The 17,975-nt window shown below is 50.0% G+C and overlaps 1 protein-coding gene across 15 annotated transcripts in view; it reads left to right on the top strand.

Moving 5' to 3' along the window:
* Positions 1-17,975, top strand: part of MYOCD (myocardin) — a 227,039-nt gene that overhangs the window by 205,852 nt on the left and 3,212 nt on the right. For 8 of the 15 annotated variants that reach the window (XM_090121963.1, XM_031603761.2, XM_031603766.2 and 5 more), the window contains 8 exons: positions 3,317-3,392; positions 5,760-5,921; positions 10,099-10,274; positions 10,687-10,812; positions 11,260-11,534; positions 11,884-12,037; positions 13,394-14,347; positions 17,528-17,585. In XM_090121963.1, coding sequence (XP_089978089.1) covers positions 3,317-3,392; positions 5,760-5,921; positions 10,099-10,274; positions 10,687-10,812; positions 11,260-11,534; positions 11,884-12,037; positions 13,394-14,347; positions 17,528-17,585 — 1,981 coding nt within the window. Of the gene's footprint in view, positions 1-689; positions 976-3,162; positions 3,182-3,316; positions 3,393-5,759; positions 5,922-10,098; positions 10,275-10,686; positions 10,813-11,259; positions 11,535-11,883; positions 12,038-13,393; positions 14,348-17,527; positions 17,586-17,975 lie in introns of those variants that run through there. The other 7 variants (XM_090121966.1, XM_090121970.1, XM_090121969.1 and 4 more) reach the window with 6 other exon arrangements.

The following is a 17,975-nucleotide window of genomic DNA, read 5'->3' as shown; positions in this document are numbered from 1 at the left end:
CTTTCTATAGCACCCAGCTTGCAGCCCTGACCAAGCTGGAGAGATGTCCACACACAGCATGGCAAAGGGAACAGTCACACAGGTTTCTCTTGAATACAAGAGCTTCTTATCTTAGTCTGCAAAATGTGCCTACAGTCACATGGAAAAGGGCCTTTGCAAGAAAGTATGGCTGTGAAATATGGAGAAGTGCTCTCCTGAACTTAAACACACTCCAAATCACTTGCCCCGAGACTCCAGCAGTAATAAATGGCTAGCATAAGAAACACAGTCTGACTCTGAAAAATTAGCATGCTTGCGAAATTTCAAGCAATCCAAAGTATCCCTGAAGTGTCATATATTTTACAGTTTCGTATACATTTGTGTCTCTTTGTCCTGCTCTTCAAAGGCTTTCACTGGCTGGTTGCCTGGGGGAAAGCGAAGGATGGTCTAGTCTATCCCAAACTGCATGCATTTTTAGAGCATGCTAATGAACACACTGATGAACACAGCCTATAATAAAAAAATATTCCTTTGCAAGGATGCCCTGCTTATAGCCCTGACAGGAAAGGAGCAGCAGCTTTTTCCAGATAATTATTCAATAGCATTTGCTGTTTAGCTGATATTCCTTCAAACTGATGTTCTGCAAACAGAAAGCAGATAACAATAATGGCTTTCATGTGTTTTGAAAGCTCTTCTGCTTCAACTGATGCTAAAAAGAAAAAACACATCTGAGGTCTTTCTCCACTGTTTGCACCACAGTGACACAAATACAGCTCATAGACAGTAAAAGGTCAAATGGAACTGTAATCACAGCAGAAAGTCAGGCTAGCATGGTGACAGTGCAGGAGTCAACATGATGGTGCCATGTCTGTATGACAGTAATTCAGATTTAGCTCAAGTGAGGCCCTGACCTGATAGTGAGAAGTGAATGTAACTGCATCCAAATGCAGGCATCATCCAGCTCTAAGCTGGCACAGAATCCAGGCAGACCTACAGGTGGTCCAAGCAAGGGATTGTGATGGTGAAAATAAGCTGGGGAAAAATTATGGGGGAAGGGGAAGAAATTGCAAAGGCTTCAGTAAATAAAATGTCTATTATTTGTTTAAACATGTCACTGGCTATGGACGAGGCTGGCGTTAGGCCAGGGCAGCAGACTTTGAAGTCGATGTCCTATGGTAGATTGCTGGGCTGGAGGACAGAGGCCGTCTGGCTCAGCTTACACCCAGCCTCTGCCTCACAGCAGAACAGCCCCAGCTAGGTCATTCCTGACAGATGTGCAGCAGCCAACAGCCATCCCATCCACCCCTTAACCAACCCTCTTCATTGCACCCTAACCTGTGCTGTTACCACGTCTTCCCTGATTCCCAGACCAAGCTTTTCAGTTGCAGCTTAAGGCCATTACTTATCCTTCTACAAGCATGGACAAGCAGAACCATTTATTTCTTTTTGTGCAGCACGTTTTAAAATTATTTTGCACCCTGTTTCCCTACGGCAGACGCACCTCTGAGCTGATCAGTTTCCTTTCCTTTCAGCCTCTCCTCATTGATCCCATTTCTGACTTAATGATCTCTGCTGCCACCCTCCAGGCCCTTCCCATGTGTTCTTTCAGACACAGGTTCCACAGCAGGGCCTTGCTATTCCTTGTATCCATTTGACATTCCTCATGGCATTCCCTAGAAAGCTGCCTGCCAGTCCAATTTCTATCTAAGGTCACTGTCCACCAAGCACTGCAGAAATATCTCTGGTAGATTAATCTTCATTCCTTCCAGAGCTTGTGCAGCTGCCTCAGCTGTGGCTGTGACCTGACTGCAGTCATTTCCAATTGTCCTTCTTTAACTGTATCCAATGTATCTCAGATGATTTCTTCAATTACTCCAAATCATTTTTTATTGCAATCTGTTAGTCTTGAATGAATCAGAGTTAAGCAGTATGTCTTCTATCATCCAAGGCATAAATGAAAAAATTGAATAGTAGGAAGAATTGCTGCAGAACATGATTTGATATATTCTTGTGTTTGCACTGTGAACCATTCCTAATTCCTTTGGTGACCCACAGTTATGCTCCTTTCTTATGCTTTTCTTATCCAGATCAAATTCTCTGGTTTGAATATGAGAAAATGAGATAATGTCAAAACATGCTTAGAGTCAAACTACGTGACATACTTTGTTTATTCCTGTAACAGAAATCTGTCATCTCTCCATAAAAGGAAAATAGTGGTATCATTTGTTCTTGAAGAACACATCCTGGCAGTTACTCACCTCATTGCTATCTTCAAAATCCCTTTGTATAGATTGTTTGATTACTTGTTCCAATATCTCTCTGATTGGAGTCGTAATTTCCAGGTTTCTTCTCTCCACCTCTTTTAAAGCAGTAAATTATGCTCTCCCTGGCCCAGCTTCCTGGAGAACCAGAGATTGTTGCTATTACTCCAACCTGTATATCTTTTACCACAGGTTTTTTTATTTTCTCTAGCTGCTTGTGTTTTTTTATATTCATTCTGAAGAGTTTAAACTTTTTAAAAAAATGTATATTTTTAATATTATTTCTTCTAGCACCTCAACTTAGCAAACAGCTGATAATTAATCTAAGTTATTCTTCAGCTCTTCTTCACCAGGTGGTAAGCTTGCATCTGTAAACTTGAGGTCAACAGCCTCCAGTACTGATTTCCTTGGCCCAGAGGAAGGTGTTTTTGCACCTCTGTGTGTTTTCTGTACCTAAAGCCATGAAGAATTCGGTACAAACTCATCACAAGCTCAACTGCAGTGATCTGCAAAGTGGTTTTTCCCAAACCCACACTACAGATAGGGTAGATGGGGTGAGGAACTGTAGAGCACATAGCTGCAGGAAGGCTAAGTCTTGTGGTTGACCTGGGGTGAGTGTCTGGGTATTCTTATGACCTGCTCAGCCTTCTATGTCATTGCAGAATGACAGGCTTCCCACAGAAGTAATTGCTAATACTATGCCATGGCACTGCTGTAGTGCAGCTCTCAAAGATGGTGTGGGTTGCTGAGCCAGCAGATCTGCCTCTCCCAATAAACAGGTCTCATCCTTCCCGTAAGCTCTCATAAGATTTGAGGGATTAGAAGCCCAAGGATAATTGGCCAGGACACAGTCTAGTTGTGAGGGTAGTGAACATTCACTAGCTCCATGCATGTTGTTCTCTTTCTGAAGAACTTCTGTTCAAGAATCAGCCAGTGTCCAGGTGAAAAAAAAATACCATTCAGGAGCTCACTCAACCTAAACTGTAATGAATCCAAAAAAACATAGGACAGCACCTGCTCTCTGTACCTTATTGATGCTCTAGTCAGGTAATACTCTCTGCATTTGTGTTCTGCAGACTGAAGATTATCTCAAGCACAAGATCAGAAGCAGGCCTGAGCGATCAGACCTGGTCAATATGCACATTTTACAAGGTAAGACTGCCTGGGATTCTCCCACATACTTATCTCTCCTGCTCCACCTGAGTTCCTTTCAGGACTCTCATTACTATTTACTTTGCCCCAGCTGCTCATGAGAGCCACTGTCAAAGGGGACGTGCTGTATAGTAGCCAGTTCAGATCCAGTCTTTGAGTGGAAGACACACTTTTCCGCTGACAGGAGGAGATCCAAGACCTGCTAACCTTTGTTCCATCTCTGGTAGGGATCAATGTGAAATGGTCTAGAAGACAGTAGGGTAGAAAACAACTATGAAAGAGAACTCTGTTAGAGGTCCTGCACTTCTGGAACAGGTTGCCCAAGGAGGTTGTGGATGCCCCATCCCTGGAGGCATTCAAGGCCAGGCTGGATGTGGCTCTGGGCAGCCTGGTCTGGTGGTTGGTGACCCTGCATGTAGCAGGGGGTTGAAACTCAATGATCATTGTGATCCTTTTCAACCCAGGCCATTCTATGATTCCATGATTCACGTCCTCATGAAGTGCAAACCTTGGGCACTTGTGGTGAAAGCCTTGTAGCAGGTGGTTCTCATAGCTTCCCAAAGCTGGATCTGTTTTTTATTTTTTTGCCTTAATTCTTATGGTGATGCTGAATGAAACGAAATGAAAGCTGGTGGAAATAATAATCCTATGCACTGCCATATGAAAAGGTTCTAAGTCTGTGCATTTTCCCCTTCCGCAGCCTGATGTCTCTTTGCAGCCAGGAGCTGGCAGTGCTCTGCTGCATCCCATCACAGGCAGCAGATCTCTGCAGTGTCCCCCATTATCTCCAGAGATAAGGAGCTCCTTTGAGACAGGGAGGATTGTGCAGTCTCCCTCCTCGAACCCTGTCAGTCCCCAAGGAAAAGCAAATTACTTTCTGGTGACTGTAAATGCTGGCTCCTGCTCACTCTGTGGATAAAGTTCATATTTCTTTTTCCTCTGTCATGCCAGAGGTCTAAGCCAGGAGTCTGACAGATTCATGCCACTGCCATCCTTTACCTATTTCTCTCCATCCCTAAAATGAGCCAGCATTATTGCCCATTTAACAGGTAGAAGTGTCTTTCCCTTAGGTCAAGTGACTGAAGCAAGTACAGACTGGAATTGGGGCTGGGTACAATAGAAAAGATGTGGAGGTGGCTGCAGTCACTGAGCACTGACAGGGCTGACCAGACACAGGGGTGGTGCAGAGCCTGCCTAGTTGTGCACGGAGCACCTGGCGGTGCTGCCCCACACACACTTCTGGGCTGAGGCCTCTGCTCACTCATGGGGGTGTGCCCTGGAGTATCATGGGCTTATCTGCCCAGCTGGTTCCTAACAGGACATAGAAGTGATTGAAATGGGGCAGCTGGTATATGTGCCATCATCTAAATGTCTTCCAGACACACCTTCTGTTACTGCTCACCTCAGGGACCTTATGTGGGTTCCACACAATCTAGTCTGAGGCCAAAAATGACCTTACATCAGCTCTCCTGACCTCCTGCAGAGTATTATTCCCTGGTATCAAGCTTGTGTCGAGTATAGTATCTCTTCCATAACAGCGTCCAGCCATTGAAGGCAGCACAGCTTAGATGCAGCCCTTGTTAGTTTTGACCCTCAAGGGTATAGATGCAGTCTAGTTTAAGATCTTGCTCCCTCTCTCCCCAAGCTGGTGCTATGAGAGGAGACAGAGCATCTTTGTTCGGGAAATTACCATTTGCTGTGGTAATTGGTCACTGCTCTGTCACCTCTCAGTAAGTGGGAGCTTCCTAGTTGGATTTGGTTTGGCAGTAGTTTTCAGATCTAGCTGCCTTTATTATGCTCCTCCACCAACTTGTTTTTCCCCTGGAGGCCTGGAACAATGTCCTCACACTGCCTCTAAACGTTCCACTCCTGAAGCCTCAGCTTTTTATCTTCCAGAGCAAGGCATTTATTCCAATTGTCAAACATTGTTAATGGTTCTTCTCTCCAGCTGTTCCACAGAAGTACAGATCTGCATTAGACCACAAGAGCCACTGGGCTCCTGGCAGGCAGGAGTCAGAGTCCACTTAGCCTCACAAGTCAGTCACAGCTTAATGAAGTTTCCATTGCAGATCATTCCTGGGTCTTCGGAAGGATGTTTCAGTGCTGGCTGGGTTTGAAAGCCTAGGTTAGAAAACAAAGGCTTTTAATTGGGCATAGAGAAGCTTGACCTCAGGCTCAGGGGAGGATACGTGTCCCAAAGCCCCATCTTGCCTCCAGCCTCAGAGCAGTTCCTGCTGGACACTGAGCTCTGCTTGTGCCTTGGCTGCAGCCCAGAAAGGCTGTGCTGAGGGGAAGCATGCTCTCAGCAAGCAGTGTGCTTACAGATGGCCCTGGTCCTGAACTGATGCCTTCCATTTGGCCTTTTAGACTCAGCTGCAGAGGGGTCCATTCAGTCCACTCAAATGAAGCTGAAAAGAGCCCGACTGGCAGATGATCTCAATGAAAAGATTGCTCTCAGGCCGGGTCCTCTGGAGCTGGTGGAGAAGAATATTATTCCTGTCGACTCAGCTGTGAAAGAGGCCATAAAAGGTAGTGGAAGTGAACGTGCATTTTGTGTTGTGTGCATGGCACGGGGCAGGGGCTGGAGAGGTTACAAGGACGTACAGCAGTGACTGCCTGAAGTTAAGAGTAGCAGCTGCACATTATTTAAATTTCCTTATTTTCACAGTAAGCAGCCCAGTCCTACACAGCCTTACTCGGGTCCATAAAAAGAGAGTTTTCATCTTAGAGAATCTGTGATGGAAACATGAATCATTTTTCAGCCATGTCTTCTCAGGGAGAATACATCCTTTATTCCCCCACTTGCCCCATCCAAGACTTTGAGTACATAAATGATACTGCTGGAGAGAGGACATTCCTTCCTCCCTTACATGGAAGAGGGCTTTAGTTCACACATGCAGACATCAGGCCAGCCTGGTCCTGCTTGTGCCCTGCCAAACTCTTACATCCCAAGGGGTGAAACAGCCCTGGTTCAGTGAGGCTGCTGCTTTGTTTTTCCATTGATGCTAGTGGAATGCAAGGTCCAAGAGAGTAGAGGGAAATGGGTGCCAGTCTTCTGGGGAATACAAGGAGCTGACTGCATCCCAAAGGAGAGTATTCTCCTATTATTTCCCAGTGCTTGGTTTATGCCTAAACTTAGTGTTCCTCCACCACCCACATCCCAGCTGGAGGGGGGAGGCAGGATCCCTTGCTGTTATTTCCCCCATGCTGCTGCAGGAAGGCCAGTGCATGGGCTGAAACAAAGGAGACTGGTGACTCAGAGTTCACCAGTGCCAAAACAGGGAGATCAGAAAGCAGAGAAAAGAGCAGGAAAGCCTGCAAGGTTGTTCAGTGCCAGCCCATCAGCCCGTATTTCTGATGTCTGGGTTCATTTCTGTGTCCAAATTGGACCTCAGGCCTCAAGTGGGGCACTGAGAGCTGTTCTGCCTTCAGGAACTCCTTGTTCTGTTGCTCCTCATTCCTAAATTCATGGGATTATTTCCATTGGCATAATCCCAGGACAAGTGTCTATTCTGGGCTGAGGGAAAAACAGGGACAATGGCAGAGCTCTGGGACAGGAGGGGTCTTTGATCTACAGGAGTGATGCAGAAAATGGGAACAGAGGCGGGAAGTACTTTGACTTTGGTTTCATCTCAGAAATCAGCAGATACAGCGTGAAATACTGCAGGCTTAGACAGACCTCTTCCCTGTCCTCCAGTTGTTCCTGCTCTTCGTTTCCCCACTGCAAAGCGCATGTGGGGTACGCACGGCAGTTTCTGCAGTCTGGTTCTTGAGCCACACCATTTGTAGCATTTCACAGCTCTTGTCTTTGAAGGTGAAATGTTCCAGGACTCTGTCTGAAGAGGAATTTTTAGGGAGAGTTCAAGCAAAATCTCCTTAGCCACTTATTGAAGGAGAGAATAGCAAAAATACAAAACCATTAAAAAAAATCCCTCCTCTTATAAACAATCAAGGCAGTTTGAGCATGATTCACTGGAGCTGAGGCTTGGAGGCCAGGCAAAGTGTGCTTGAAGATTTTGAATATTTCTTTCTATCTGCCTTGTCTGCAGCTTGTGGTAAGCAGAGATTTACAGGACAAAATTGTTAAAAACAAAAGTCTGGTTTTAAATGATTTGCTCAATTTTGACATTTCTCTCTTTCATAATCCTCTTCTATCAATCACATGCTCAGGAAAGACGTGTCCTGGAGGCCAGTTTTATCTCACCTTGGGTGAAACATACAGCACGTAAGGTCAGGCATGAAGCCATTTGGGTGCCATCAGAAGCGAGGCTGAAGCTGCACCAGGGCCCTCAGTTTTCTGTAAAAGAAGCCTAAGCTGAAGGATCCTCAAACTGATTTTGAAAGTTGGAGGCAGTTTGCCATGCTTGTGCCTTGGGGGTGAAGGTTGAACAAGGAGCAGAGATGAGCACTGGCACTTCTGAACGTTAAGCCTTTTGTTTTTGCAATACCAGAAAGATGACAGGGTTTAAAATCATTTTCCTTTAACCTTGGAATCTCAACTGTTTATACAGCGGAAAGTTCAGCTGACGTGTTCCTCTAATCACCTCCGGCAGGGTGAGCAGTAAGTGCCAGACCCCAACAGAAAGCCCTAACGTCCCAGTGACAGGAGGCCGCCAGTGCCCTACATAGCTGAGCAGTGATATAAGAACCCTTTTTTATCAGGTCCTTGTCATCACTTTGTCCAATATGTTTGAGAGGACAATACCCAGTGCATTAGAAACAGCCCCAAGCAAACACCATTCTGCCTGAGATTACAGCAGAGACATGGGATCATGAAACAACATGGCCAGCCCCGGGCTGAACGAGAGCAACAGATAAGGGCAGCACTCCCTGCTCCATGCAGGCCCCCAGTATCAAACAGCAGGATGCAGCACATTCCTGTCATGCTCCAGGCTGCTGCTGTGTCCTGAAGGTCCCCTGGGCTCTGTGCTTTGGTACGTTTTCTCCTCACATGTCTATGGAATGCCAGCACAGTGGAAGTCTTGCAGATCCCCAAGTCCCTTTTGCTTGAACTGATTATTTCCAAGAAAGGATGCCCACACTTGTCTCTAGACATGGGGAGCAGCTATCACCCAGTCTGAGGAGCAGACTGCACTGCCTTGCACTTCCTCAGGGAAGGTAAAGCTTGGGTACTGTGTCCGATGGCAACTGTAGAGAAAAGGGGACAGGCCCTATCTCCAAACACAAGGAAGAACACCAGGCCCTGCGGAGCAGGAGGACAGAGGCCCTCCCCAGCACACTATTGATCTCATATCCCTGTGCCTGTCTGCCTCAGAGCTGCCATGGCAAGGATGCTCTTGAGTTGTCCAAGCAGAAAAAGCAACTCCTCTTCAACACCAGGGTCCCAGAGGAGGCTAGTGCTGGTGATATGCACACCGCTCAGGATGGGGACAGGCAAATAGGGCACAGAGCCATGTTGTCACAGGATACCAGCAAGTGCTGTCTATGCAGGATCTCTTCCCAACAGGAGCTCACGGCAGGCAGCACACCCTCCACAGGGGTCCAGCTGCTGCTGGTGGCTCAAAGAGCCTTCCTGGGGTGGGCAGCCAGGACTCACCCACCCTGGCACCACGAGCTGGGGCAAGCAGAGATAACCTTTATCTTTCAGATAGGGGCAGGGGTCAGAGCAGGAGGGTGCGTGTCAGTGAGAAGGTGCACATTGCTAGACCAGCAGCACAGACAGGTGGAGGTTTGTCCCCAGACCCTTCCTATTTCCCCATTTGTCACTTTGGTATCAGTGTGCCAAGCTGCCTGACAAAAGCCAGATGTGAGCACGAGGAGATTATGAGCATGGCCATGCTGCTCCTTCCTGAACCCCCCACCTGCAGCCCTCCCAAGCCTCACATGAGAGCTTTTCTTTTTCAACACTTCATTTATCAGTAAAAGCCTGGGGTCAAGAGCTTTTGCCCATCTGACTAGGATATGGTATGCTGGGAGCTTTGCAGAGGGGAAAAGCAATGTCTGGGGCAGGCTTTGTGGCAATCAAGAAGTAATGGCAGCGACTTGAAGCATTTCATGTGGGTGAAGCTTGTGGACAGACACCAGACCTGGAAGCTTCTGTCCAGCTGCAGCCAGGTGCACACGTGTTGACTCTTTTGCCAGGCTGTGTCACCCTCCAGCTTCAGTTCTTCCTCTGAGGACAGAGTTCCATAAGTGTGATCAAGATGCTTGGCTGATCAAGGAGCGAGACCCTATTGCCCCTCTCCCCATTGCAGTCCAATGGCAGGATAGGGTAGCCGAGCTGTTCCTGTGCAGCCCAGCAGGCCTGTAGTCTCTGAGAATGCCTCCTGCTCTGCCAGGCCAAGCTCCTCCTAAGAAATGCATTACCCACCAGCTTCCTTCATCAGCCATGGGGCCACGGCCTACGGGCTCCTTTCCTTGCCATACTGCAGCCTTGTCCTCGGTTTGAGGTGGGATGAGGCATGTGAACACATCAAGCACTGTGCCCTTGGCCTGCACCCAGATCTTAAAAAGATTGGCACACATGGGAAACAGAAACAGTCCTCTGGGCCCAGCCCACGGGGCGCAGACATTGCTGTGTGATCCGAGCACTCCTCGCGCTGCCTTCCGCTCACCCCATCCCTGCCACCAGCAGATGCACACACTGTTGTGCCGCACACAACGGGAGCAGCAGGCAGGCGGCCATTGCTGTTGCAGGCAGGGCAGCCGGGCACATACCTGACGTCCACCTCTCTTTGCCGGGCAGGCACGCAGGTGAATTTCTCCAAGCCATCTGATGCGTTTGCCTTTGAGGAGGACAGCAGCAATGACGGCCTGTCCCCAGAGCAGGCCAGGAGTGAGGACTCCCAGGGCTCCACAGAGTCATCAGCAGGCACCAAATCCTGTGAGCTGCCGCCCTCGGCCCCCTCAGGGCCGTCCCAGGTGGGTGGCACCACTGGAAAGCTGCGCTTCCCCGCTCTGGTGGGCAGCAGCATGGCTCCCCAGTATGAGGGCACAGCTGGGCTGGGGAGATGGAGGGGCTGTAGGGATGGATTGGGGCACTGAATGCGACTGGGAAGGCAGTGAGGTGGCAACACTGAAGCTGGGCTTGAGGGAACTGAGATGGACTGGGGGAATTGAGAATGCTGGGTTAAGAGGCACTGGGATGAGATGTGCTCTAGGCTGGGAGGACTGTGGGAGCTGGAGGGACTGGGTTGCCCTGAGGTAAACTATAGAAGATTGCATGTCAGGCGTGAAGTATCCTGGGGAACTGGAACACTTTGGGCAGAGGAATGGGTCCAAAGGGCCCGCACCTGCCCCACGTGCCCTCTCACAGTGCACCTCTCCCTTCCAGGATCACCCCCGTGGCACTGAGGGCAGCACAGTGGAGCTTGCCTCAAGCCAGAGCGGCCAGTGCGACAGCCCCAAGCAAGCAGTGGGGCAGGACAGCCCACCTCTCCCAGTGCCCTCTGTGGTGAAGGTAAGGTCTGCATATCCACACTCCCTGGCAGAGTGCTGCATCCCATGTGACTGGGAAATTTGAGGGCTTGGTCTTAAAGGTCTGGAATAATGAGGAGAGATGGATCCCATTTTGAAGTTATAAAAGGTAGAGCTTTGCTACTTGCTAGAGGTGACTGCTCAAGTTCTGCATGGGAAAGATTCCCTGGGTTTGGGAGTTGGAAATATAAGGTAATGCAGAAATACCATAGAGGCAAAGAAGGCCTTTTTCCATCCCATGTATTCTTCAGCACAGCTGGGATTAGATGTTGCCCTGGAGAAATCCCTTGCATGCCTGATCAGCTGCTCGTGGAGCTGGGCTGTCAGGGTGCCAGCAGGACGTGCCCTTGCTCTATCCAGGCCTCCCAGTTCCCATAGGAATGTCAAGAGCTCTTCTCTCAGCTAATTCCTTTTCTTCTGGAACCAACAGTCAAAATCATCCAGTGACAGCAAGAACCGTCACAAAAAGCCCAAGGACACCAAGCCGAAGGTGAAGAAGCTGAAATATCACCAGTACATCCCTCCAGACCAGAAGGCAGAGAAGTCCCCTCCACCTATGGACTCTGCATATGCAAGACTCCTCCAGCAGCAGCAGCTCTTTCTGCAGCTCCAGATTCTCAGCCAGCAGCAACAGCAGCAACAGCAGCAACAGCAGCAACAGCAGCAGCACTTCAACTACCCAGGGATGCACCAAGGCCAGATAAAGTGAGTGACGATGTGCCAATAGCAGGGTTTAGTACTATCTCCCTCCAAACATTCCTCTTCCATTTCCATTTGTGCCAGTGCATTGGAGATAAATACATGTAAGGTATACATGGTAACCTCCCAAAAAGCTGTTCTGACTTTGTGCACTAGCTGGGGAACCTGTGACCTGCTGGTAGGATACCAGCAATCTCCTTGCAGCCCAAACTGGTTTTCCTCAGGGTTGGCAGTCCTTCAGGTCTCATACAGGGGATAAGAGCCCCAAAGGAGCAGGGAGATGGTACATCATAGCAATGGGCACAGAGCCCCCAGAGGGCAGCCTTGTTACCCCGTATCTCCTTTGTTATTTCAGGCAATCAAATGAGCAAATGATCAAAAGTTCAAATGCTTCATCAACTTCTGTCAGCAACACCCCTCTTTCTCCTGTGAAAACCACCTTTTCAGGCCAGACTTGTGTCTCATCTATCAAGCCAGGCCCTCTGCCGTCTAACCTGGATGATCTGAAAGTAAGTGAAGACTTTGTCAGCACAGGAGCAGAATTTTATAGCCTGCATGTTCGTTGCTACTCTTATGTGTGCAGTGTAGTTACAACAACAATGCAGGTTGTGCTGACAGGGACTGTGTGTTATAGACCAGTGTGTACCACCACACTGTGAGCAAACCAAGGTGTGCGGAACAATGGTGCAGGAGTTGGTCAGGATGGTGATAACTAAAAACAGAGATTTGCTCCTATGTGGGCATCACATGTGTGCACTGCTCCAGTGGATGTATCAGCAAACCCTACATCTCGAGACAGCTGCAGGCCAGAACATCAGGTCCAGGACTAGAAGACAATCTGTGTTGCTGTTCTGACAGCTCATGACCCCACAGCTTCTGTAGTATTATAGTGGATATCTTGGATACTGCCAACAGAACAGACAGAAAATAGGTCAGCACGGCCTTCACACCCATCCAGTGACTCAGCTTCTCTGCAGCCATTGCCCATGCTAAGACCATGATGCTGCAACTCCTCTGCCAGCAGCAGTCAGGCCAGGTCCACTCACTGCACAGGCAGGTATCTCCAGAGACTGCAAGTGTGAACACTGAGTAGTATCTAAACTTCTCACGTAGGCAAGGGCACAAGGGAGAATCATTCAAATCAACGATTGGGGTTTCTTAATAGAGCTTCCACTATAGGGAAGACCAAGTCTTTTTAGGAGCAGAGACCTTGGGATAATGGATTTCTCTATCACTATAAGATGGGAAAATAAAATGAGATAGAAAAAACATGAATTTGGCCATAGAAAAAAGTTCTTGAGGTTCTTGAGAAGCATGTGGACAACACTCTTAGACACAGGGTTTGATGTTTGGGTGATCCTGTGTGGTGCCAGGTGTTGGACTCACAGGATAGTTCCACCTCAGACTATTCTATGATCGTATGATTCTGTGAGTCTGTGATTCTATGACAGTGATAACATTGATTAGATACCTGAGCCTGGTTCAGATATCTGAACATGGAGCAGCTAGCTCCAAATGTATGCAGTCATGTTGTCTGAGTTAAAGAATGCCATCATCTTGTTCCTGGGCTGTGTTGAAAGTCCTCCACTCATGTAGAAACTTGCTGCGAGGAAGGGAATCCTGGGTTACCTCCATGGCCCAAAGACCACTGCTGGCTCATTGAGAGCAGTAAGTTTCTAGCAGAAGAAGGAAGGTTTTCCCATTAGGAAGGCTCAGGATTCTGCAAAATATATGGTGATCACCACACTGTGCGTGGTGACTGAGTGCCTGGGAAGCCCGAGCAGGGAACCTGTGATGTCAGGTTTCTAAAGCGCTTGCCTTTAAGGGAAAGCATTGGGAATGATTGTTGATGACTTTTCTTCTAGGTGTCAGAACTGAGACAGCAGCTCCGAATAAGAGGCCTGCCTGTATCAGGTACCAAAACAGCACTGATGGAACGGCTACGGCCCTTCCAGGAGTGCAGCAGCAATGCAGTGCCGAATTTCAGTGAGATCACAACTGTCACCTTTCCAGTCACTCCAACAAGCACCTTGTCAAATTACCAGTCGCAGTCTTCCACAGGCATGTTATCAAATGGCTTCTACCACTTCGGCAGCACCAGCTCCACTCCACCCATCTCTCCAGCTTCCTCTGACCTCTCTGTGAGCGGCTCTCTGCCAGACACATTCAACGATGGGCCCATGTCTTCTCCACAGTTTGGTCTTCAGCCATCTCCAGTTCATGGTAGTGCTGAGGAAAGCCTGATGAGCAGCATGAATGGAGGGAGCATCCAGCTGGAGCTGGAAGGGATTGACACAGAGAAAGACAAGATGCTGGTGGAGAAGCAGAAGGTCATCAATGAATTGACGTGGAAGCTGCAACAAGAGCAGAGGCAGGTAGAAGAGTTAAGGATGCAGCTGCAGAAGCGAAAGAGAAGCAATGGCCTTGAGGAGAAACAACAGCCCTCCCAGCATTTCTTTGGTGTCCCCATCAAGCAAGAAAATGCAGTGTCCAGCTGCCCATTTGCATCCAAACAAACTGCCTTGAAAGGCCAAGCCAGCAGCTCGGATAAGTTAAGTAACTGTGGGGTGCCGCAGCTCTCTCACATTGTAAATAGCCACTGCTTGGAGCCTGCGGGGCAAAGCACCATCACCTCCTCGACATTCCTGAGCCCGCAGTGCTCCCCTCAGCACTCTCCACTCGGGGCTGCAAAGAGCCCTCAGCACATCAGCCTGCCGCCATCCCCCAACAGCCACTATCTCCTGGCAGTGTCCCCCGGCTCACAGGCAGAAGGGCGCAGCACATCGCCTCAGACCAGCAGTTGCCTTCGCACGGCATCGGTAAGTGGAGAGCACCCCAACTGTCATCTCTGTGGTGAGCACACATGGGTCTGTGGGCATTCACCAGACGTCTCTGTTTGAGCTCTTTCCTGTCAGTGCTGGCATCTTGATGGGCACCCAGGGGGCCACAGGAACACAGTGAGCTGTCTGTAGGGGCAAAATAGCTGAGATGGAGAATGGGTTGGAAGCTGATGGCACTGCAGGGTTCTTTACAGGGCATTTCCTAGAGAGCCTTGCTGCCTCCACATCCAGTTGCCCTGGGGGGCCAATCACAGATCCTCTGCCCCGTGGAGCCTTGGCACAGCTCCTTCTGCCCCAAGTGAGCACTGGCAGAGTTCTCTGTGCCCTGTGAGAGTCCTGGCACAGCGTCCCCTGCCGTGAGGGGACCTGGCACAGCTTTCTGCCCTGGGGAAGCTTTGGCACAGCTTCTTCTGCCCTAAAGGAGCCCTAGCTCATCTCCCACTCCCCTCAGGGGAGGCTCTGGCTCAGCTTGCTGTGCCTCTAGGGGAGCTCTGGCACAGCTCCCTCTGCCCCACGAAGTCCTGGCTCATCTCCTTCCACCTGGGGAAGACCTGGCACAGCTCTCTCTGCCCCAAAGAGCCCTGGCACAGCTCCTTCTGCCCCATGGAGTTCTGGCACAGCTCAATCCACAAAGGGGAACCACCAGCACAGTTCCCTCAGCTGCTGGGAGGTCCCTGCTCTCCTGGGGGAACCCTGCCACAATGCAGCAGGGCTCATTAACATCTTGCTAAGCCATTGCAGCTGCTAACAGTGCAACAGTGTATTTTGAATATTGAGTTGAAGGAGGGTAATTCTCCCGATCATATGGGAAGTCTTTTCTTGGGAATAGAGCAGGACTTGCCACTGGGGTCTGCAAACAGGGGCATGTTCCCCCCAGGCCACTAGCACAGCAGCGTGGTCCCTTCAGTGTCTCCACTCCTCATTCAGCCCTCAGGATGAGTGTGAAAGCTTGTAGAGGGGCACGTGCTGCCAACATATAAAAGTAGCATAAGATGCCACTGATCACAGCCCCATTTCATCCCAACACCTTACTGGGGCAGCATGGCACCTACTGTGAAACACCTAGTACTCACACAGGACAGCTCCTGAGTCACAGTCCCACAGCTTGCACACAGAGCAGTGTGCTGTGTGAGTGTGGAAGGCTGCAGGGTGATAAAGTAGGATGCAGCCTGTCATGAAGACAGTGATGTACAGGACACAGGCAGTTGGTCTGTCAGTGAGATGGGCAGAGAGGAGCAGTGCTGTAGAGGTGAGACAGGCAGAGAGAGTGCTGCAGTGGGACAGGCGGTGGTGTATGGAGCTGTAGGTGAAACAAGCAGTGGGACTACACTGTGGTGCAGTGGGCAGTGGGGTGCAGCACTGTGGAACAATACTCCAAGAGAGGTAGTGGGGCTGCTCTGAACAACCAAGCAGACACAGGGCATCAGCAGGAGGAATAACACCTCGGGGACTCCTCCAGCTCTTTCCCCACTGCCAGAGCACAAGGGGCACGCTTGAGGGGTGATTGCAGTGCCCTGCTGCTCATCCTGGTTGTGAAATCACTGTCCTGGGCTTTCCTTATGAAGGGCACCTGTGGGCTTGAAGGCAAGGAGGAACAGCAGCTAGCAGGCACCTTTGGGTAAGGAGTGAGGTCCCTCCTGGAAGGGAGTGGCCTCTTCTTGGCAAAAAGCTGGCACCAGTACACAGCTGTTTGGCCTGGGCATGGGGAAGGCCTGTAGGCTGATCTGGCAGTGACTCTTTTGGGCTGTCTGCCCTGGCCTGTGCTCCATGAGATCTCCCAAAAACAGTGGTGACAGAGAAGGTCCCCAAAAGAGGGAGGTGAGAGGCAGCTTGTGGCTAGAGGAGCATTGCTATCCTGGATGCAGCCACTGTCTCTCTTGCTCTGCACGTTTACAGCTGAGCTGAGTTTTGGAGAATCATGCTCATGATTCTGGATTCTTCTGGGGTCCTCAGAGCTCTTCCAAGGAGTTATTCCCCCTATGTTTCCTGCCTAGAAACCAGGCACTGTGAGCTGACTTGATCCACAACACCCTTAGTTTTCCTGGTGCTGCTCTGGCTTCAGCTAAGGTGACACAGAGTGTCCTGCATGCTGAGGAGCAGAATCTTTTCCCTGCATTGATTCCATTTCCCCGTATTTCCCCCATGCAGATGACTACACAGGCAGGTCAAAAGTTTTCAGTTCCGTCCCCAAGTTTTTGTAAGTCAAGCACAGCCCTCTCAGAGCAAAAGCAGTCTCCACCCTATGAGATGCAATAAAGCAGGTAACTGCCTGATTTTTACTTTCAACAGGGCCAGAGCTGTGCAGAGTGGTTAAGGCAGCTGCAGGGACTACAACCCTCTATGGGGTCTCTGAGGAGTACAGGCCTTTTTCCATAAGGGGCAGCCTTTCTGTGGAAAGCTACTAAATGGTTGTCACAGAGCAGTCCAGCTAAATGGGGTTTGTGGAAGTGAAAGTTGCCTGGTGTCCTGACATGCCACACAAATGTCCCAAAACTCAGGGGCACTCCTCCTGGGGTGCTCAGTGCTATGTGACAAACAGACTCTTGAGCCACTCTCCAGGAAACCTCACCTACCCTCTGTAGCCCATTGGTAAAATCCCACCCCAGACCATCTGCTGCCCTTAGCCATATCCTGGAGTGCTGCTTCTGTGGGGAACACCTTCTCCACCACCTGCACACGCATCACTTCTTGTGAGAGCCTGTCAGCAGCCTCAGTGCCAGTCATGATGGTGTTTTTAGGAACATGGAGCAATACCACTGACAGTGATGAGAACTGGCTTATGCTGGCTGCAAGATGTGTGGGCAGTCCTTCCAGTCTGCAGTCAGGGAGAAGAGGATGCTGTTTCGTTGTCCCCAGTGCAGGGAGTGGGAGCAGGCACGTCTCAGTGCTAGGTGCCAGGTCCAGAAAATCTTTGTCCTCATTGCTCTGGGGAGAGGCAGTCTGCAGCAGCTGCTGAGCACAGCTTGGCTGCAGGTCAGGGGGAACCTATTGCAGTGCTGTCTGGATCTGCTGCACTTGTCCTTGATCTCTGAGTGCTTATCTGAATGCCACTGCCAGACCCCTGCATCTCTTGTGGGGTCCAGAGCCACCTACTTGGTGCGTGGCTGGAGGGACTCTCCTCCTAATGCCCTCTACTCTCCTCTTTGCCGTTTGCTGCAGCAGATGACTCGAAGTCAGCAGATGGACGAACTCCTGGACGTGCTGATTGAGAGCGGAGGTACGCACTGCTTCTCTGACCCCTCCAGGGCTTCTCCTCTATCAGGTGTAGGTCTGTGGGGCCCTGAGCTCTCGGCATGCCTCCAGGAGCTGCCTGAGCTGGGTATGGTTTTCATTTGCTGCCCTACACCAGGAGCCCACACAGAGATTGACTCCAAAATCACATGGGGCCTGTACTGGTGAGAAAGCCTGCCAGAGCCTGTGCCCACAGACTCCCGAGATCAGTGCAGGCGTCTGGGCTTGGGAACCTGCTCAGAAAGGATGGCAGTGTGTCACAGAGCCTCTGCTGCCCTCCTCTCCCAGTGCTGCCAGTGCCATCTCCCACGCAGAGCACCATGGTGCCCTCCCCTGTGCAGATTGCTACCTGTGCCCTTTTTAATGCATGACCAAC

This window comes from Phasianus colchicus, chromosome 20 (assembly GCF_987193195.1).
Source record: "Phasianus colchicus chromosome 20, bPhaCol1.hap1.1, whole genome shotgun sequence".
NCBI classification, from domain to species: domain Eukaryota; kingdom Metazoa; phylum Chordata; class Aves; order Galliformes; family Phasianidae; genus Phasianus; species Phasianus colchicus.
The sequence above is the reverse complement of the archived record's forward strand: the minus strand, read 5'-3'. Positions and strand labels throughout refer to the sequence as shown.